The sequence below is a fragment of the Polistes canadensis genome, unplaced genomic scaffold, assembly GCF_001313835.1.
Source record: "Polistes canadensis isolate GaletaPanama2010 unplaced genomic scaffold, ASM131383v1 scaffold_3, whole genome shotgun sequence".
Taxonomy (NCBI): domain Eukaryota; kingdom Metazoa; phylum Arthropoda; class Insecta; order Hymenoptera; family Vespidae; genus Polistes; species Polistes canadensis.
Window position 1 is genome coordinate 124,952 of NW_014569550.1, and position 14,911 is coordinate 139,862.

Genomic DNA, 14,911 nt, shown 5'->3' on the forward strand with positions numbered 1-14,911 from the left:
TGTATTATTCAAAACAATATATTTACATATAGATATGTAATTATGCAGTTTCTTTATATGCAATGAGTGTGTTATCTTTGTATTTAAATGAACAATAAGATTTATGCATAAAAAAAATAACATCGTGTACAATAATTAAATATCTTTTTAAAAGAAACATGTCAAAGATATATTTTAGGAAAGAAATATACTTTTATGCAATAATCGTTATTTTATACAATTTCACTCTTGTTAACTGTGCCAAAATAGATCATTTGACGATATGTGAACCTTATCAAAATTCTCAGAGGTGATGTATTAAAATTCAATTAATGGTCTTATATATTTTGTTCTTCTAAATTACTTGAATTATTTTATAAATGTTCTTAATAATAAATTCATGTTTTAATATGAAATTGTACTATCTAATATAAATAATATTTATTTGATTAATATGAAATAATGTTTTGTTTATTGTTTTAGTTTAATTTTTGTAAGTACATTGGATGGCAAAGTATCAGCGTTAGATGTTACCAATAATGGAAAGAAACTATGGTCTTTAGAATTTAACGAAAGTCCTATGCTATCGTCAAACATTCATCGAAGAGAAGTATATTAATTACATACTAACATAATTAAATATAAAATATTTCAATTAATGTATTAATAATTAATTACTTAATTAATTATATTCTTCTTATGTTTTTATTTTATACCTGTTTAATTTATCTATTATTTTTTATAGCTTAATAATAATGGACAGTGGGTTAGATTAATTCCATCCTTAGGAGGAGGATTATATAAATTCGATGGTGAAAATTTAGAAAAATTACCAGTCAAGACTGAACAATTATTATCTTCTTCATTTCGTTATTCTGATGATATAGTATTTTCTGGAGGGAAAGAAACACGATCTTATGGTAATTATTATACTTAATATTATATTTTAATATATAAATATGTGTAATTAATTTATTATATATATTTATTGCTATAGCTAAATATAATTGTTATAATCTTAATTCATTTGTTAATAGGAGTATTGAGTAAAACTGGACAAATAATATACGAATGCAACATCAATGGTTGTTATAATATTACTACGGACAATTATATTGATCAAGAAATACTTGTTATTCAACATCTTCAAAATACTGTCAGAGCAGTTGAGCCACATAGTGGTCAAGAAAAGTAAAGTTTTATCAATGTATCATTTAAATTTTTATTGCATTATAAAATAAGATTATTAATATATAATTACTTTTAAAATAGGTGGAACTTCAGTGTAGGACAACACGAATTACTTTTACTTCCCAATCAAAATGTATGTAATAATAATAATGCACAAATTCCAGAATTTGAGATTAAAGTTATTGTTCCAGAAGGACTGGTTTGGGCAATTAAAAAAGATGCTCCTAATATAAAATTATGGCAATATAAGGTTAGAATTATTAATTTAAAACATTAATAATAAAATAGTAATTGTATGAATTGTTTTGTGATAACTGTTTCTTATAGTTTGATTCTCCAATTGTTACAATATGGCAAGAAGAACATAAAGAAAGTGTCAATTATAACAAAAGATTAAAACAAGTTAATTTATTTGATAACTCTCAATGGACTTGGGGCTCTGATTTTCAAATAGCACCTAGCATTTATATAGGAATGCATGATAGACAGTTATATGTACAAGAAAATGAACAAGTCGATAAATCTTTAGGGCAATCTTCAACTACGTTTTCACAACATTCGCAGATTCCTTGGAAACCATATCCTGCTTCTGGTACATAATTATAGAATTATTAAATATAATACAAATGTAGTTCTAAATATATTATATCACTCAGGGACATGTAACGTAGTATTTAATTTTTTTTTCAGATACAGCGCTGATAACTAATCCATTAAGTAAAAAAGAAAATGATGATAAGAATATCTCTTTTGAAATAGCAAGTGTACGTAGTGCAACTGCTTTATCTGTAATGTATAATTCAGATTACATTAATGGAAATGGTTTCTATTTATATTCAAAAGAATATTTACAATTAAATAAGTACAATCAATGTTCTTATAATAGTAACGCCAATTTATTATTTACTAACAATGAAGATATCAGAAATTTCTATGAAAAGTCTGATGATGAATATGATGATGATGAAACTCCAGTACAAGTAATTATTGTTTCCCTCTGGTATTGGTGGTAAGTTTTAAATAAATCAATTAAATAGAGTTATGGGAAATATATAAATAATTCTCTTATTAGGAAAGAAGTATTAGTGATATCGATTACTACTGCACTTCTGCTCAATTTCATATGGACTCAACATTTATTAAATGGAACAGCTACAGCCAAAGATGCTATAGCTCCAGTAAGTTAATATAAAATTGTTTACATTTTTCCATGTTATATTATTTGTGTAAAATCTTTTCATTATTATTATAAACATTTATATATTGCAGCCCTTGATAATAGAACGACACATAGAATCTAAGAGTCCTACAGAAACTATAGATCAAGGACAGAATGTTAATTTCAAATCACGTTATCTCACAGATTTTGAACCAATTGATTGTTTAGGCAAAGGTGGTTATGGAGTTGTATTTGAAGCTAAAAATAAAATAGATGATTGTAATTATGCTATTAAACGAATTGCATTACCGAACAGGTAATTTTTATAGAAATCTTTTATTATTAGTATAATATTATAATAGAGTATATCTATATTTTTTAAATTGAAATTTGTTATCTATATATTCATTTTACAGTCAAGGTTCTAGAGAACGTGTTATGCGTGAAGTTAAAGCATTAGCAAAGCTGGATCATTGCAATATTGTTAGATATTTTAACGCATGGTTTGAATGTCCTCCTATTGATTGGTTAGAAGAACATGATAAACAATGGATTTCTAAAAAGAAGTTTTTATCATCAGAGTTTTCAATAGAAACAAGCCAAAGTGAACAAAAATGTAATAATTCCATTCACATAGAGGTTTCAATACCTGAACAGTCTTCTGTAGATAGTGCTTGTGAAGCTTATGCTCTTAATCATGTTGATGACAATGATGATTCTTTTATCGTATTTGAAAATTCTGAAAAAAAAGAAAACGAAGAAAATGTCATAGATATTGATGTTTCTACCACAGAAAGTTCTGACTCACAATCTTGTAAAACAGAAGATGATTTAAGCGACGATAATGATTCTCAATATGTTTCATCTCTTAAAAATAATAATCCATTGCATATAAAGAAAGAATATACAAAACGTAGAAAAACTTTACCTTCCATTAATTCAAAAGAAAAATGTATTCATCGTAAATCTATGAAAATGTTTTTGTATATACAAATGCAATTGTATCAAAGGTTTAGCCTAAGAGAATGGCTTAAAAAACAAACAAGTCCAAGGGATAGTCATATAATATTAAATATATTCCATCAAATAGTTGATGCCGTAGAATACGTTCATTTACAAGGTCTTATTCATCGTGACTTAAAGGTAATCTTAATTGTTAACATATTTATATCACCACATCGCATGACAAAAATATATTTTATTATTTACAGCCATCAAATATATTTTTTGCTTATGATGACAAGATAAAAATTGGAGATTTCGGTCTTGTTACTGCTATGACCGAAGGCTATAAAGAAACTTGTATTTCGTCAGATCGAAATGAAAATACAGATGTAAAACATAATTTACATACGTCTTGTGTTGGAACTCAGTTATATATGTCACCTGAACAAATGAATGGACAGGTTTATAACTACAAAGTAGATATATATTCTTTAGGAATTATTTTTTTTGAACTGTTAATGTCATTTAGTACAGAAATGGAAAGAGTAATGACCCTTACAAATTTACGTCAATTATCATTTCCAAAGGATTTTGAAATGCATTATCCAGCTGAGGTAAAAGCAATTTTTAAGTATATATATTTTTGTTATTTTTATATTAAATCATTTTTTAACCGTATAATAAGATTATTTAATTTATATATATATATTTATTCTTATTTTTCATATTGTAGCATAAATTACTGAATATTATGTTGGATGAGAAACCTGAAAAAAGGCCTACAGCAATAGGGATTAAAGCTAGACCACCATTGTCTCATTACAGAAAAGAAAATGGTTTTGGCATTAATGATGATTCAAAGTGGCATTTTGAATTACCGTAGCTCGTAAGATATTCCTTTTTAATAAGTAATAGTAATAATAGTAACAGTAAATCATGAGAAAATTTAAATCTGTCAATATTAGAAGTATAATTAATATAATTTCATTTTGGAATATGTTCCTTTTAATCATTACAAAAAAGTTTATATTTTTTAGCGATATATTCTTTTTATTTTATATATATAATTTTTTTGTTCTTTATTACATATATAATATTTATAAATAATTTACATTGTCATTTTTTAATCTCCTTTTATTTATATCAAATGCTTTATGTTCTAAAAAAAAAATAACTTTAATTGAATAAATAAAAAAATATATTTTTTATGACAATATGTGTATTTTAAAATAAAAATAATAAAATGACTTTAATTAAAATTTATTGAAATATATATATATATATATTACTATTGTCACAACAGATTTACTACATAATTATAATTATTATTCATTTTTGTGTGTGTGTGCTGTCTTATTATTTTTATATAATAATTATTGTAGATTATATTATTTCATGTAGCTCTTTTCCTTCTTTGCTTAGGATTAAATTTCCTTATAAATTCACACATACTAAACATAATATTTATATTTTCAACTGCTTATTTTATCGATCCTGTGACGATAGTTCCAAGATACGAATAGAGTAAAGATCTATCTCACTATTATTATTAATATGTTATCTATGCTAAACAACAGTCCCACATACAACAAGTGTAAAAACTTGTGCATGAGGTTAACACATGAATAAAATATATTTAAAATAAATTAAAAAAAATTTCAAACTGAAATACTCTTTTTCATTAAATTAATTAAATTAATTCATTAAATAAAATATATTGTAAAATTATATTATACCTAAAATATTATTGTTTTTGTCTAAATAAATTTCTAACATAATAATTTACATATACATAATTAATTATATAATTATAAATTATTTATCTATAATTTCTTTAATGGGAATCTTTCTTGCAGCTTATAATGTGATTTCTTTTTATATCTTTAATATAATTCAGATATATTAACATTTATTTAAAAATTATACACTAAAGATCCCAACTAAATAAATGATGTTTGACTAGCATATCTCGAACACCATCTTTCAAAGGTTGAGATTGTTCCTTTTTTATTGGCAATTCCCAATCGGGATTTAAATTAAATGCAAATTGACTAAGTATTCTTAATTCACATTTTATCTGTACCCATCCTGGACTATTTATGAAACTCCATGGAAAATACCTAAATTCATCATTAAACGTATTAACAATATGATACGAAGTAAAAATATATAGAATTTTCGTACTTATTTCATGGTATTAATATTTTTAATCCGTACCATTTTTGTACTACCTCTACACAAGAACACAAAACTTCAAGCCATAGATGTAAGACTTGTTCATTTAATCCAAGACAAATTAATGAACGTAATTTAACATCCATTTGTGCATGTGCATTATCATGTGACAAGTTTATGGACTGTACACATCGATATAATAACTAAAGTTAAAACAATTACTTATCATTATTTACTGTGTAAATTTGAAAAGTAAAAACATAAGTAAAAATTATTTTCAAAAACTTACTTCTTCAGGTGTTAAAACTTTACCATCTTCATCCAGCCTATATGTTTTACAAAGTACCAACCGACTGTACACAGAATTGAAATCCTTTTCTATCTCTCTACTAGAAGCTTCTTCTATAAAAAGCCATGGATGACATGGACCTCCTAAGAACGATGGTTTTCGCATTCCATGTTCTAATACTGCTTTTATAGAAGGACATAAAGAACCTCTTACTAAATCTGTAACAGCCTTACTGACTGCATCATCACCTGCGCATGTATATTGTTTGCTTCGTTCATCCAATAATTCAACAAATTTAGCAGGAAACCAGCCTACAAATAAACTTAAATGTAATATTTAAAGAATAGCGAATTGAATACATATAGGTTGTGTTACAAAAAAAAAAATAACCTTAAACAATAAAATAAACGTAAGAAAATTAATTATTATAATATATCTTTCACATATATGTTACCCCTAAGTCCATTGAGTTCTCCTACCCAACAGTGTTCATCTTTTTGGCTAATAATGGTAATTATATCATTTTTACGAAATCCAAGTTCATCGTCATCATGCCTTTCAAAATCTATAAATTATCCAAAGATTCGCATTTATTGATATTTTTATATATAATTATCTTATTTCTATTAAATAATTTATACCCAATAATGCTTTAGCTCTTCTTTTTCTAGTACGCGATACATTTATATAACTATCATGATCTTCTGCATGACTTTCCATTCTGTAATCCGCTATAAGCATAACATTATTTAATTTGGGATCAACATTTATAAAGTGTCTTGCAACTTGTAATATAGATTCTCTCAAATCAACCAGAATTTCTGAAACAATATAAAAATATGTACAAATAAATATGTACTTGAAGCAAATAATTAAAAATGTAAAATAACAAACCAGTTTGATGAATATTTTTTGATTTTGCGTCATCTTCTTCATTATCATTTCCAAACAAAAATGTTTGTAACATTGATTTACTTCTTTTTATCTGACGCCTTAAAAATCCATTATTTTAATATATGAATATTATAAATATAATCTATGTTTTATTTGAAAAATAAAGTTAAATTATTTACCTATTTAAATGATGTTTTGGTAAATTTGGCATTGAATCTGGATTGCCAACTAATGCACCTTGATCAGCCATTAAATATGCTAAATGACGTCGCCTATGAGTTTCGATTAAAACGTCAGTTAATGATCCACTTACTTCTAATGATATCTATATAAAATTTAATATTAATTTTATTATATATAAATATATAATAGAAAAAATAAAATTATTATATTATTTAACTTACACGAAATAATTGATCTACGTCATCAATATCTCCAGGTATATCCGAAAGAGCATTAAATATTTGTGCAGAGTTTTCAAGTTGTTTCAGTTCTACTTCTATAATAATATGATTTTCATATTTTAATTATATGCTTTAATAAAACATATTATAATTTTTTTTAATACCTTTCATCTTTAACATTCCAAGAGTAATTTGAAATAAGACAATAGAACCATCGAAAAGAAATAAATCCCATACTCGTAATAGAATCTTCATATGTACAACCGATGCAAATAATGTGAGAAACCAGTGTAGAGATATTAAACTTAATTCTATATCATGTTGTTCTAATACATGATCGATATCTGGTAAATAATTAGATACTAATGTGCGTAGAACTCTTTGATCCGCTTGAACTCCTGTTTTGCAAGAATATATAATAATATATTTGATTATATAATTATAACAATTAATATCATTTATGATAGAGAATAAAATTTAACTGTAAAAGAAGTGTTTATAGAAAATGTATTACCTAATAATGTTGCTGAATAATATGAAGCAGGTAATAGATCTTCAACTATAGTTGCCATCATCCAAAATGCATCCTCTTCTTCTAATAAGAGTAATAGTGAGGCAGCTATTATACCAGTACCTTGACAATACCTTAACAATATAAACGTAATATATATTATTTTTTAATATTACAATAATATTAAATAAACCATTCATTTGCCAAATCGATTATTTCCATAAAATTCTAAAACTGAAGTTAATCGCTTTAATTTGTGTTCATATATGTGTTATCCTTACCCAATATCTGGATATAACCATGCAAGAGTACGCATAACTCTTCGTAAACGTGGTATTCCTGTACTATGAAGATGACTAAAACATGCATTTGCAGGCATAATACGAAGAAGATCTTTTTCTATTTGTTTATTAGTCACAAGTACGTCACTACTAGATGCTCTTACTATATCTTTATACATCATTTCTGAGATATGCTTTTTGTGTAATGCACCTGTTGAATTGCAATATAAATTATTTTTATTAATAAATAAAAATAAAACAAAATAAAATTTATATTATATTCTTTTCAGACAAAATATAAATATATTTAAATAATCAGATTTAATGTCATGTATTACCAGACATTTTCATCCAAATTTGAGGGCGAAGAGAATGTGGTATACCACGGTGAACCATGTCACGTAATTTATCAGTACGGGATAATCTATGATTAACATTTTGCCATGAAAAATCAGAATCTTCCTTATTATTACTGAATTCCAAAAGAGCAACCCATTGTAATCTGAAAGCATAAAAATAAATTAGAATAAATTTAGCATGAAATATAGCACTGTATATGGCATGTATCTTCATATATTAAATCATAGAGAGCAAAGGGTTAAAAATAATTCAATTCTTTTTATTGATACCTATGTTGAGGATCCTCTACAAAAGGTATGCCAAGAATTTTTTTTGAACTTTGTTCTGGTCCGTCTTCTTCTTCTACACGAAAACCAAATTCATCAAACCTACAACATAATATTTTAATTTTTAATACAATAAAATATATTCACATAATTACAATACTATATAAAAGAAATATATTAAAATATATGGAAAAATATTAAATCTAAAATAATTTCTGTAGTAATACCTATACTCGGGTTGGGAATTAGGATCATCCGGTTGATTCAATTTAGCTAAAATATCTTGCGGCCACATGGATGATGTTAAAGCAGAAAATGGTTCACCAGGTACAGGTGACAAATGTTCTCTTGAATTCTTCTCTCCTGCTTCCAATTCATCTTCCGACAGGCTTATTTCTAACTTTTTCTAAGACAAATTAGTTTAATTACTTGCTTGTAAATAGATGATATATACATACAATAGATTATATATATATACAATTATGTGTATATACGTGATACATAATAATAATTATAATAAAATCTTGCTATATAATAAACAATAAAAATATTTACATTATGATCTTCTTTTCCAACATAACCTTCATGATTGCGTACGTTAAAAAAAGATTTTGCAATATCCATCTTTTTTTATCACTTAATCTCGATTAATGTTATAAATCTTTGAACAAACTATAAACATTAATTAATTATTTTATAAATTAAATATATTTTTTATCTCTATCACATACTTTGATATACTTTATTCTTGTTTATTCTATAGTGGCTATATGTGTAATTCGTAACACATTTACTACACATATGTTTCTTACACAGATGATCGATCCAATGGAATGAGCATTTAAACGTGACGTCATTAAAGCGCCATTTTCAAAATCCTGTAAATCTTTAAATTCAATGTCATTTCAAAATGTAATCAGAATATAAAACTATATATTAAAATATTTAACAAAGTATTTGATATTATTGTAATCTAAATAAATAAAAACGTTATCACATATATAATACGAGGGTGAGTTCAAAAGTTTTTGTATAATCATTTTATAATTTTCTAGATTATACAATATATTCTATACATGTATAATTTTCTATTATTATCAGATATGTTAAAAAAATAATATTTATATATATACCTATAAATAGAATATGCACAATATTTTATTACATTATATTATGTGATAATAATTTAATGCAATCAAAATAGAAAAGCACGAGCAATTTTAAGAGAATAATCGTAATTGGGAAATAAGTTATCAATGATTGCATAAAATTGGTGATAGCAAATATTCTAACAATAAGTAAAATAACGAAGAATGTTTTGTTTCTTTTCATGTCTAAGTATATATATATATATATAGATACGTATAATTTATAAAGGTGTAAATTATATCTATTTATTTAATATTAATATTCATAAAATCGAACGTTATTGCAAACTTATATGTAACTTATGTAATGTAGGTATGACGCAATAAGAAATAATCTTACTTTGATTGCTCGAAAGTTGAAATTTATTCGAACGATATCGAGCAAAAATATTTAACATAGATATAGTGTTAGGAATTATAATGGACCCGATGAATTAGTCATCTAAGAAATAACGTGACTTTTCCGAGAATGAAATGAGTATAGTGCTTGAGCTAAGAATTTAGTAATAGCAGTTCGATTGATTTGATCGAACGGCTTTATTGATATTTATCAGTCCGTCATAGTTCATTAGTGCATCAATATGTCAGGATCTACCTTAAATGAAGATAATCAAAAATCATTAATCGATACCGTCGGTGATCAAGTAAATGAAATGAATTTAAATGAAAGTGAAAAAAATGAGATTGTAAAAGAAAATTTAACAAGTGAAGTCAAGCCGGAAAGTCGGGTTCTTGTTTTATACACCGGTGGTACCATAGGAATGATTAGAAATGAAAAAGGCGGTGAGTGATCTTATTAAAAAGTACAAGGATTTATAGTGAAAGATTTCAACGTTATTAATATTTCTTTAAATGGAATCCTATATTTTTTTTAATTAAATTGACCTGCATGACCATATTATTCTGATTATCTATTCTCGAAAAATTTACATTTAAAGATAATCGAAATTTCTTGAAAGATACATACTATTTAATATTATATAATACATTATAATTTGTAAACAAAGATGTACGATTGATTTGATGCAATCATATTGAATGCATGTGTAGGATTACTTCCCCTTTCTCTCTATTAATATGTTTTAACGTTCTAGTGTTGATACCGAAGGCCAATTCTTTTGTTAATAATTTACGACAATTTTCTCACCTGCATGATTGTAATTATGCCGAGAAAATATATGGCAAAACGAGTAGCAACTCCTTTGGTCCTTTGATTTTACCGTAAGCGTATTATTAATCGTAAAGAGATAGTACACATTGTTTATACACATAATATATCTATTTGCATTTATTTAATATTAATCATTTGTAAGATAAAATGTATATATATATGATTCATTTGTTTTTTTTTCTACCAGGGTTAAAACTACGGATAAGTGTCGTGTTATCTATGACGTATTAGAATACTCACCACTTTGCGATTCCAGTGACATGACTATGGACGATTGGATTCGTATTGCTAATGATATCAAAGTAAATTATTGCGCATTTATTTACGCAATGTGATAGATTTTATTAAATATTGGATTACTTTCTCTATTTTAAAGAAATATTACGACGATTATGACGGATTCGTGGTATTACATGGAACGGATACTTTGAGTTACACAGCATCCGCTTTGTCATTTATGTTGGAGGAACTCGATAAAATAGTTATCTTAACCGGCTCCCAAGTTCCAATATTCGATACAAGAAATGACGGAATAGATAATTTTCTTACTTCTTTGGTGATAGCTGCCAATTATAGTATACCAGAAGTATGCGTATATTTTGGAACGAATCTTATGCGAGGAAATCGTACCAGTAAAGTATCGGCTACATCTTTCGATGCATTTCACTCCCCTAATTTTCCACCTTTGGCTACGGCCGGAATAAATATAGAAGGTTGCGTTATTATTTATTCTAAATTTCACAAAATATAATATTTTGTTGATTTTTATATTAAGTGTAGAAATTAATTCGGTGTTTTGATATTAAATTCATTGGATCAAAATCGCTATCGTTTTTTTATCAAACCAGTTACTTGAAAGATGAATCGAAGTCATCGAAAATAATGGAAATTATTTCGAAGAATAATAGATGCACGATTAATTTATAAATAAATATTAAATTTGTTTGAAAAAGATACCGAATTAATTTCTGCACCTAATACATTTTTTTTATATTGAAAATAAATGATAATACACGTACAACTAATGAATGAATAAGCGATCATTTAATAAAAATTCTTTTTAGTTGACTATCGTTTGTCGAAATATCCTTCAAATCCAGGAAACTTTTCGGTACATTTGAAATTGAATCGAAATGTCGGTCTCTTGAGACTTTTTCCTGGTATTACTGCAGATCTAGTGAGAGCATTTCTTCAACCACCAACTGAAGGTGTTGTGTTGCAAACCTATGGTTCTGGTAACGTGCCTAGCAATCGCGATGATATTTTTTCTGAATTTCGTGCGGCTACAGAACGTGGTGTTATTATTATTAATATTACACAATGTACAACTGGTTGTGTGTCGGGTACCTATAAGGCAGGAAAATTATTAGAAGAAACTGGTTAATATATATATGTATATATATATATATGTATGTATATAAATTAGAGTCATATTAGAAATTTTTATTTTCTTTCTTTTATTATCGTCAACAGGTGTAATATCAGGTTTTGATATGACGCCAGAAGCCGCTCTAGCAAAATTAGCTTATGTATTATCTAATAAAGAATGGGATATTAAAAAAAAGCAAAGAATAATGCAAAGCAATTTGCGAGGAGAATTAACATCGAGTCAACTTCCGTTCATGTTTGAAACAGATTTAGTGAATGCTGTAGCGAGGTCATTAAAATTATCTTCAAGAGTTGAATTTCAAGAACTGACCTCCATTCTTTTTCCTACTATGCTCAATGCGGCAGTAGTTAAATACGATATCGACAAATTAAAATCATTGATGGAATATGTAAGTGATTATATTCAATTTTCTTATCATTTTTTCTCGTTCCTTCTTCTTCTTTATTATTTCGAATTATTTTCTTTTCTAGGGTGCTAACATTTCACAAACAAACGTGGACGGTCGAACTGCTCTTCATATTGCTTGTTGTCAAGGAAATTTAAATATTGTACAAGAACTTTTAAAAATGGGTGCTGACGTTAATAAAAAGGATCGTTATCATCGAACTCCACTTATCGAAGCTATTGATGGTGACCATCATGAGGTGAATTATAATTTTATTATACGACAACACAATTTTGTGAGTGAGTGTGTGTATGTGCAATTTGGCCAATATAAAATGTACGTATATGAGTTGGTGAACTATGTGATAAATTGGTTTATTTTGTATGTAGATCACACTTTTATAATCACCTGCTCATATGTATAATATACATACACTTATAATATATTAAAATAAATATATATATAATAATGATTATGTATTATATTATTTATAGATTATTAACATTTTATTGGAACACGGTGCTAAACTAGACGAAAATAATATAGGATATAAAATTTTTGATATTGTTGGAAGTGGAAACGCTAAACGTCTCAAATCATTTTTAATTGCTAATCCTAATGTTTCACAAATAAAGGATACATCTGGAAGAACGTTATTACATTTAGCTGCACTTCACAATGACGTAACTATTATTAAATTATTATTAAATTACAATGCAAATCCTGAATCTATCGATATGATCAGACACACACCGTTTGATCTTGCAAGATTAGTTGAAGCTGTAGACGCAATGGAGTGTCTTACGTTTTACGAGTCTATTAAATAAAATTATATTATTTATATTGAGACAAAAGTCATTCTAAATCTTCAATATATCAAAACATTAATTATTTATTAACACGGATAATCATTTAATAAAACTTAATTTATTAGCCATAGTAGATCTTCAATATATACGGCAAGATATTTAATATTAATTAACACATTGATTAGATAACTAATCCAGTATCGTTCGTAACACTTTAATCAATTAAGTAAAAACAAATTACTATATCTTGACATTTTTATATTGTTTTATATCACATAGCAAATATCACAGTATATAATATTTATAACACATTCAATATCTCAAATATATTTATTTATATTACTACTTACTAATCTTCAAGGAAATTATGTAAGAATTGTGAAAAATAAACAAAAATGTACGATTATATTGAAATTTATTAGTTGTAATAAGAAAGTGTATTCTCCTTTTTTTTTGGTGGCGAAAAAAAACAGCATCAATTATATATTTTATTCGTTTAATTCCATCGATAATATCACAATATCAATAATACAGATATATTTTTTGGATGTTGCGGTATGTATAAACCCTCTCAGCAAATTCGTTTATCTGTTCCTTTGTTTTACTTTGATACTAGTATTTTCTTTGTCTTTCTTTTCTTTTTTCTTCTTTTTTTAACCAACACTAAATTTTATTATCTCTATACTTCAATCGAAATACATATTGTATATATACAAGTTCGTTTGTACGTCCATTTATATACCGCAGTATGTATTTCAAATGTATTCAAATGGCACCTATTCTCTTTTTATTTTGGGGATATTTAGAATACAATACAATATTTGTATATATATATACAATATATATAAATTTAATAGAGTTCCTTTTTTTTCCTTCAATAGAATATATTTTCTATGAAACGTATATTAGAATAATTTCGCAAAATACTGGATCTCACTGTGATTAATTTTTCTTTACAGAATATTTAACATGAATAAAAAAAAATGGAATTTGCATATAGAAATTCTACGCTCTATTAAAAATATAATAAATTTTTTTTGTGGGGGGAAAATATAAATGAGATAAAAAATAATTTTCATTTCTTTTCATCTCTTATGCATCATTTCATGCAGATTTCATCATTTCGCGCGAACAAAGAATTTTAATAGTCTGTTTGTTTTTTCTTTCAAACTAGAACATTGATCGTAGGTGGAACGTATACCTGAGAAAAAAAAAATATAGGTAATACATAGTACGACTAGTTAGTTTTGTAACGATATTGATTTTTAAATAAGTATATTGATTCTCCAATTTCAAATATATAGGATGCACTAGTATCAATTGATATTCTTCGTCCGTATATATGCATGCATGTACATAATAGACTAATTTCTTTTATATTGGATCTTAGTTTAACCGTCTTAATAGAAAACTAGCTTAAAAAATTTCAAGAAAAAATTTATGATTTAAAAAAACCACTTAGAAACTGTTGACCCAATATTTATACTATTATTATATAGAATACTTTAATATCATTAGAAATATGCGCATATGTTAACATTTTGGTTCTATTTT

The 14,911-nt window shown here is 26.0% G+C and overlaps 3 protein-coding genes across 3 annotated transcripts; 2 read left to right on the plus strand and 1 right to left on the minus strand.

Moving 5' to 3' along the window:
• The first annotated feature begins 15 nt into the window (after window positions 1-15).
• Window positions 16-4,326, plus strand: LOC106786872 (eukaryotic translation initiation factor 2-alpha kinase). Its single transcript, XM_014748745.1, has 12 exons — window positions 16-289; window positions 463-589; window positions 725-899; window positions 1,017-1,170; window positions 1,252-1,420; window positions 1,498-1,762; window positions 1,861-2,179; window positions 2,243-2,348; window positions 2,440-2,645; window positions 2,746-3,472; window positions 3,541-3,888; window positions 4,008-4,326. Exons 1-12 carry the CDS (start codon window positions 159-161, stop codon window positions 4,155-4,157), a joined length of 2,877 nt encoding a protein of 958 aa, XP_014604231.1. The 5' UTR covers window positions 16-158; the 3' UTR covers window positions 4,158-4,326.
• A 715-nt stretch (window positions 4,327-5,041) lies between these two features.
• Window positions 5,042-9,247, minus strand: LOC106787033 (small G protein signaling modulator 3 homolog). Its single transcript, XM_014749042.1, has 15 exons — window positions 9,010-9,247; window positions 8,682-8,860; window positions 8,458-8,556; window positions 8,167-8,330; window positions 7,829-8,039; window positions 7,551-7,681; window positions 7,201-7,434; window positions 7,037-7,131; window positions 6,812-6,957; window positions 6,633-6,730; window positions 6,380-6,559; window positions 6,193-6,303; window positions 5,739-6,049; window positions 5,492-5,652; window positions 5,042-5,394 (listed from the first exon to the last, which is right to left on the minus strand). Exons 1-15 carry the CDS (start codon window positions 9,076-9,078, stop codon window positions 5,202-5,204), a joined length of 2,382 nt encoding a protein of 793 aa, XP_014604528.1. The 5' UTR covers window positions 9,079-9,247; the 3' UTR covers window positions 5,042-5,201.
• Window positions 9,248-10,023: 776 nt separating this feature from the next.
• Window positions 10,024-14,781, plus strand: LOC106787043 (L-asparaginase 1). The gene is made up of 8 exons (XM_014749052.1): window positions 10,024-10,385; window positions 10,697-10,823; window positions 10,961-11,075; window positions 11,150-11,486; window positions 11,838-12,152; window positions 12,247-12,551; window positions 12,634-12,807; window positions 13,043-14,781. Exons 1-8 carry the CDS (start codon window positions 10,184-10,186, stop codon window positions 13,373-13,375), a joined length of 1,908 nt encoding a protein of 635 aa, XP_014604538.1. The 5' UTR covers window positions 10,024-10,183; the 3' UTR covers window positions 13,376-14,781.
• Window positions 14,782-14,911: the final 130 nt, after the last annotated feature.

Coding starts and splice junctions, on each gene's coding strand:
- LOC106787033 (XM_014749042.1), bottom strand. CDS start 9,078: ATGGATATTGCAAAATCTTTTTTTAACGTACGCAATCATGAAGGTTAT. Junction 8,040..8,166: donor AATTTGGATGAAAATGTCTG/GTAATACATGAC, acceptor GCAATTCAACAG/GTGCATTACACAAAAAGCAT. Junction 6,958..7,036: donor ACGTAGATCAATTATTTCGT/GTAAGTTAAATA, acceptor AATTTTATATAG/ATATCATTAGAAGTAAGTGG.
- LOC106786872 (XM_014748745.1), top strand. CDS start 159: ATGTCAAAGATATATTTTAGGAAAGAAATATACTTTTATGCAATAATC. Junction 590..724: donor CAAACATTCATCGAAGAGAA/GTATATTAATTA, acceptor TATTTTTTATAG/CTTAATAATAATGGACAGTG. Junction 2,180..2,242: donor GTTTCCCTCTGGTATTGGTG/GTAAGTTTTAAA, acceptor TTCTCTTATTAG/GAAAGAAGTATTAGTGATAT.
- LOC106787043 (XM_014749052.1), top strand. CDS start 10,184: ATGTCAGGATCTACCTTAAATGAAGATAATCAAAAATCATTAATCGAT. Junction 11,487..11,837: donor GGCCGGAATAAATATAGAAG/GTTGCGTTATTA, acceptor AATTCTTTTTAG/TTGACTATCGTTTGTCGAAA. Junction 12,153..12,246: donor AAAATTATTAGAAGAAACTG/GTTAATATATAT, acceptor TATCGTCAACAG/GTGTAATATCAGGTTTTGAT.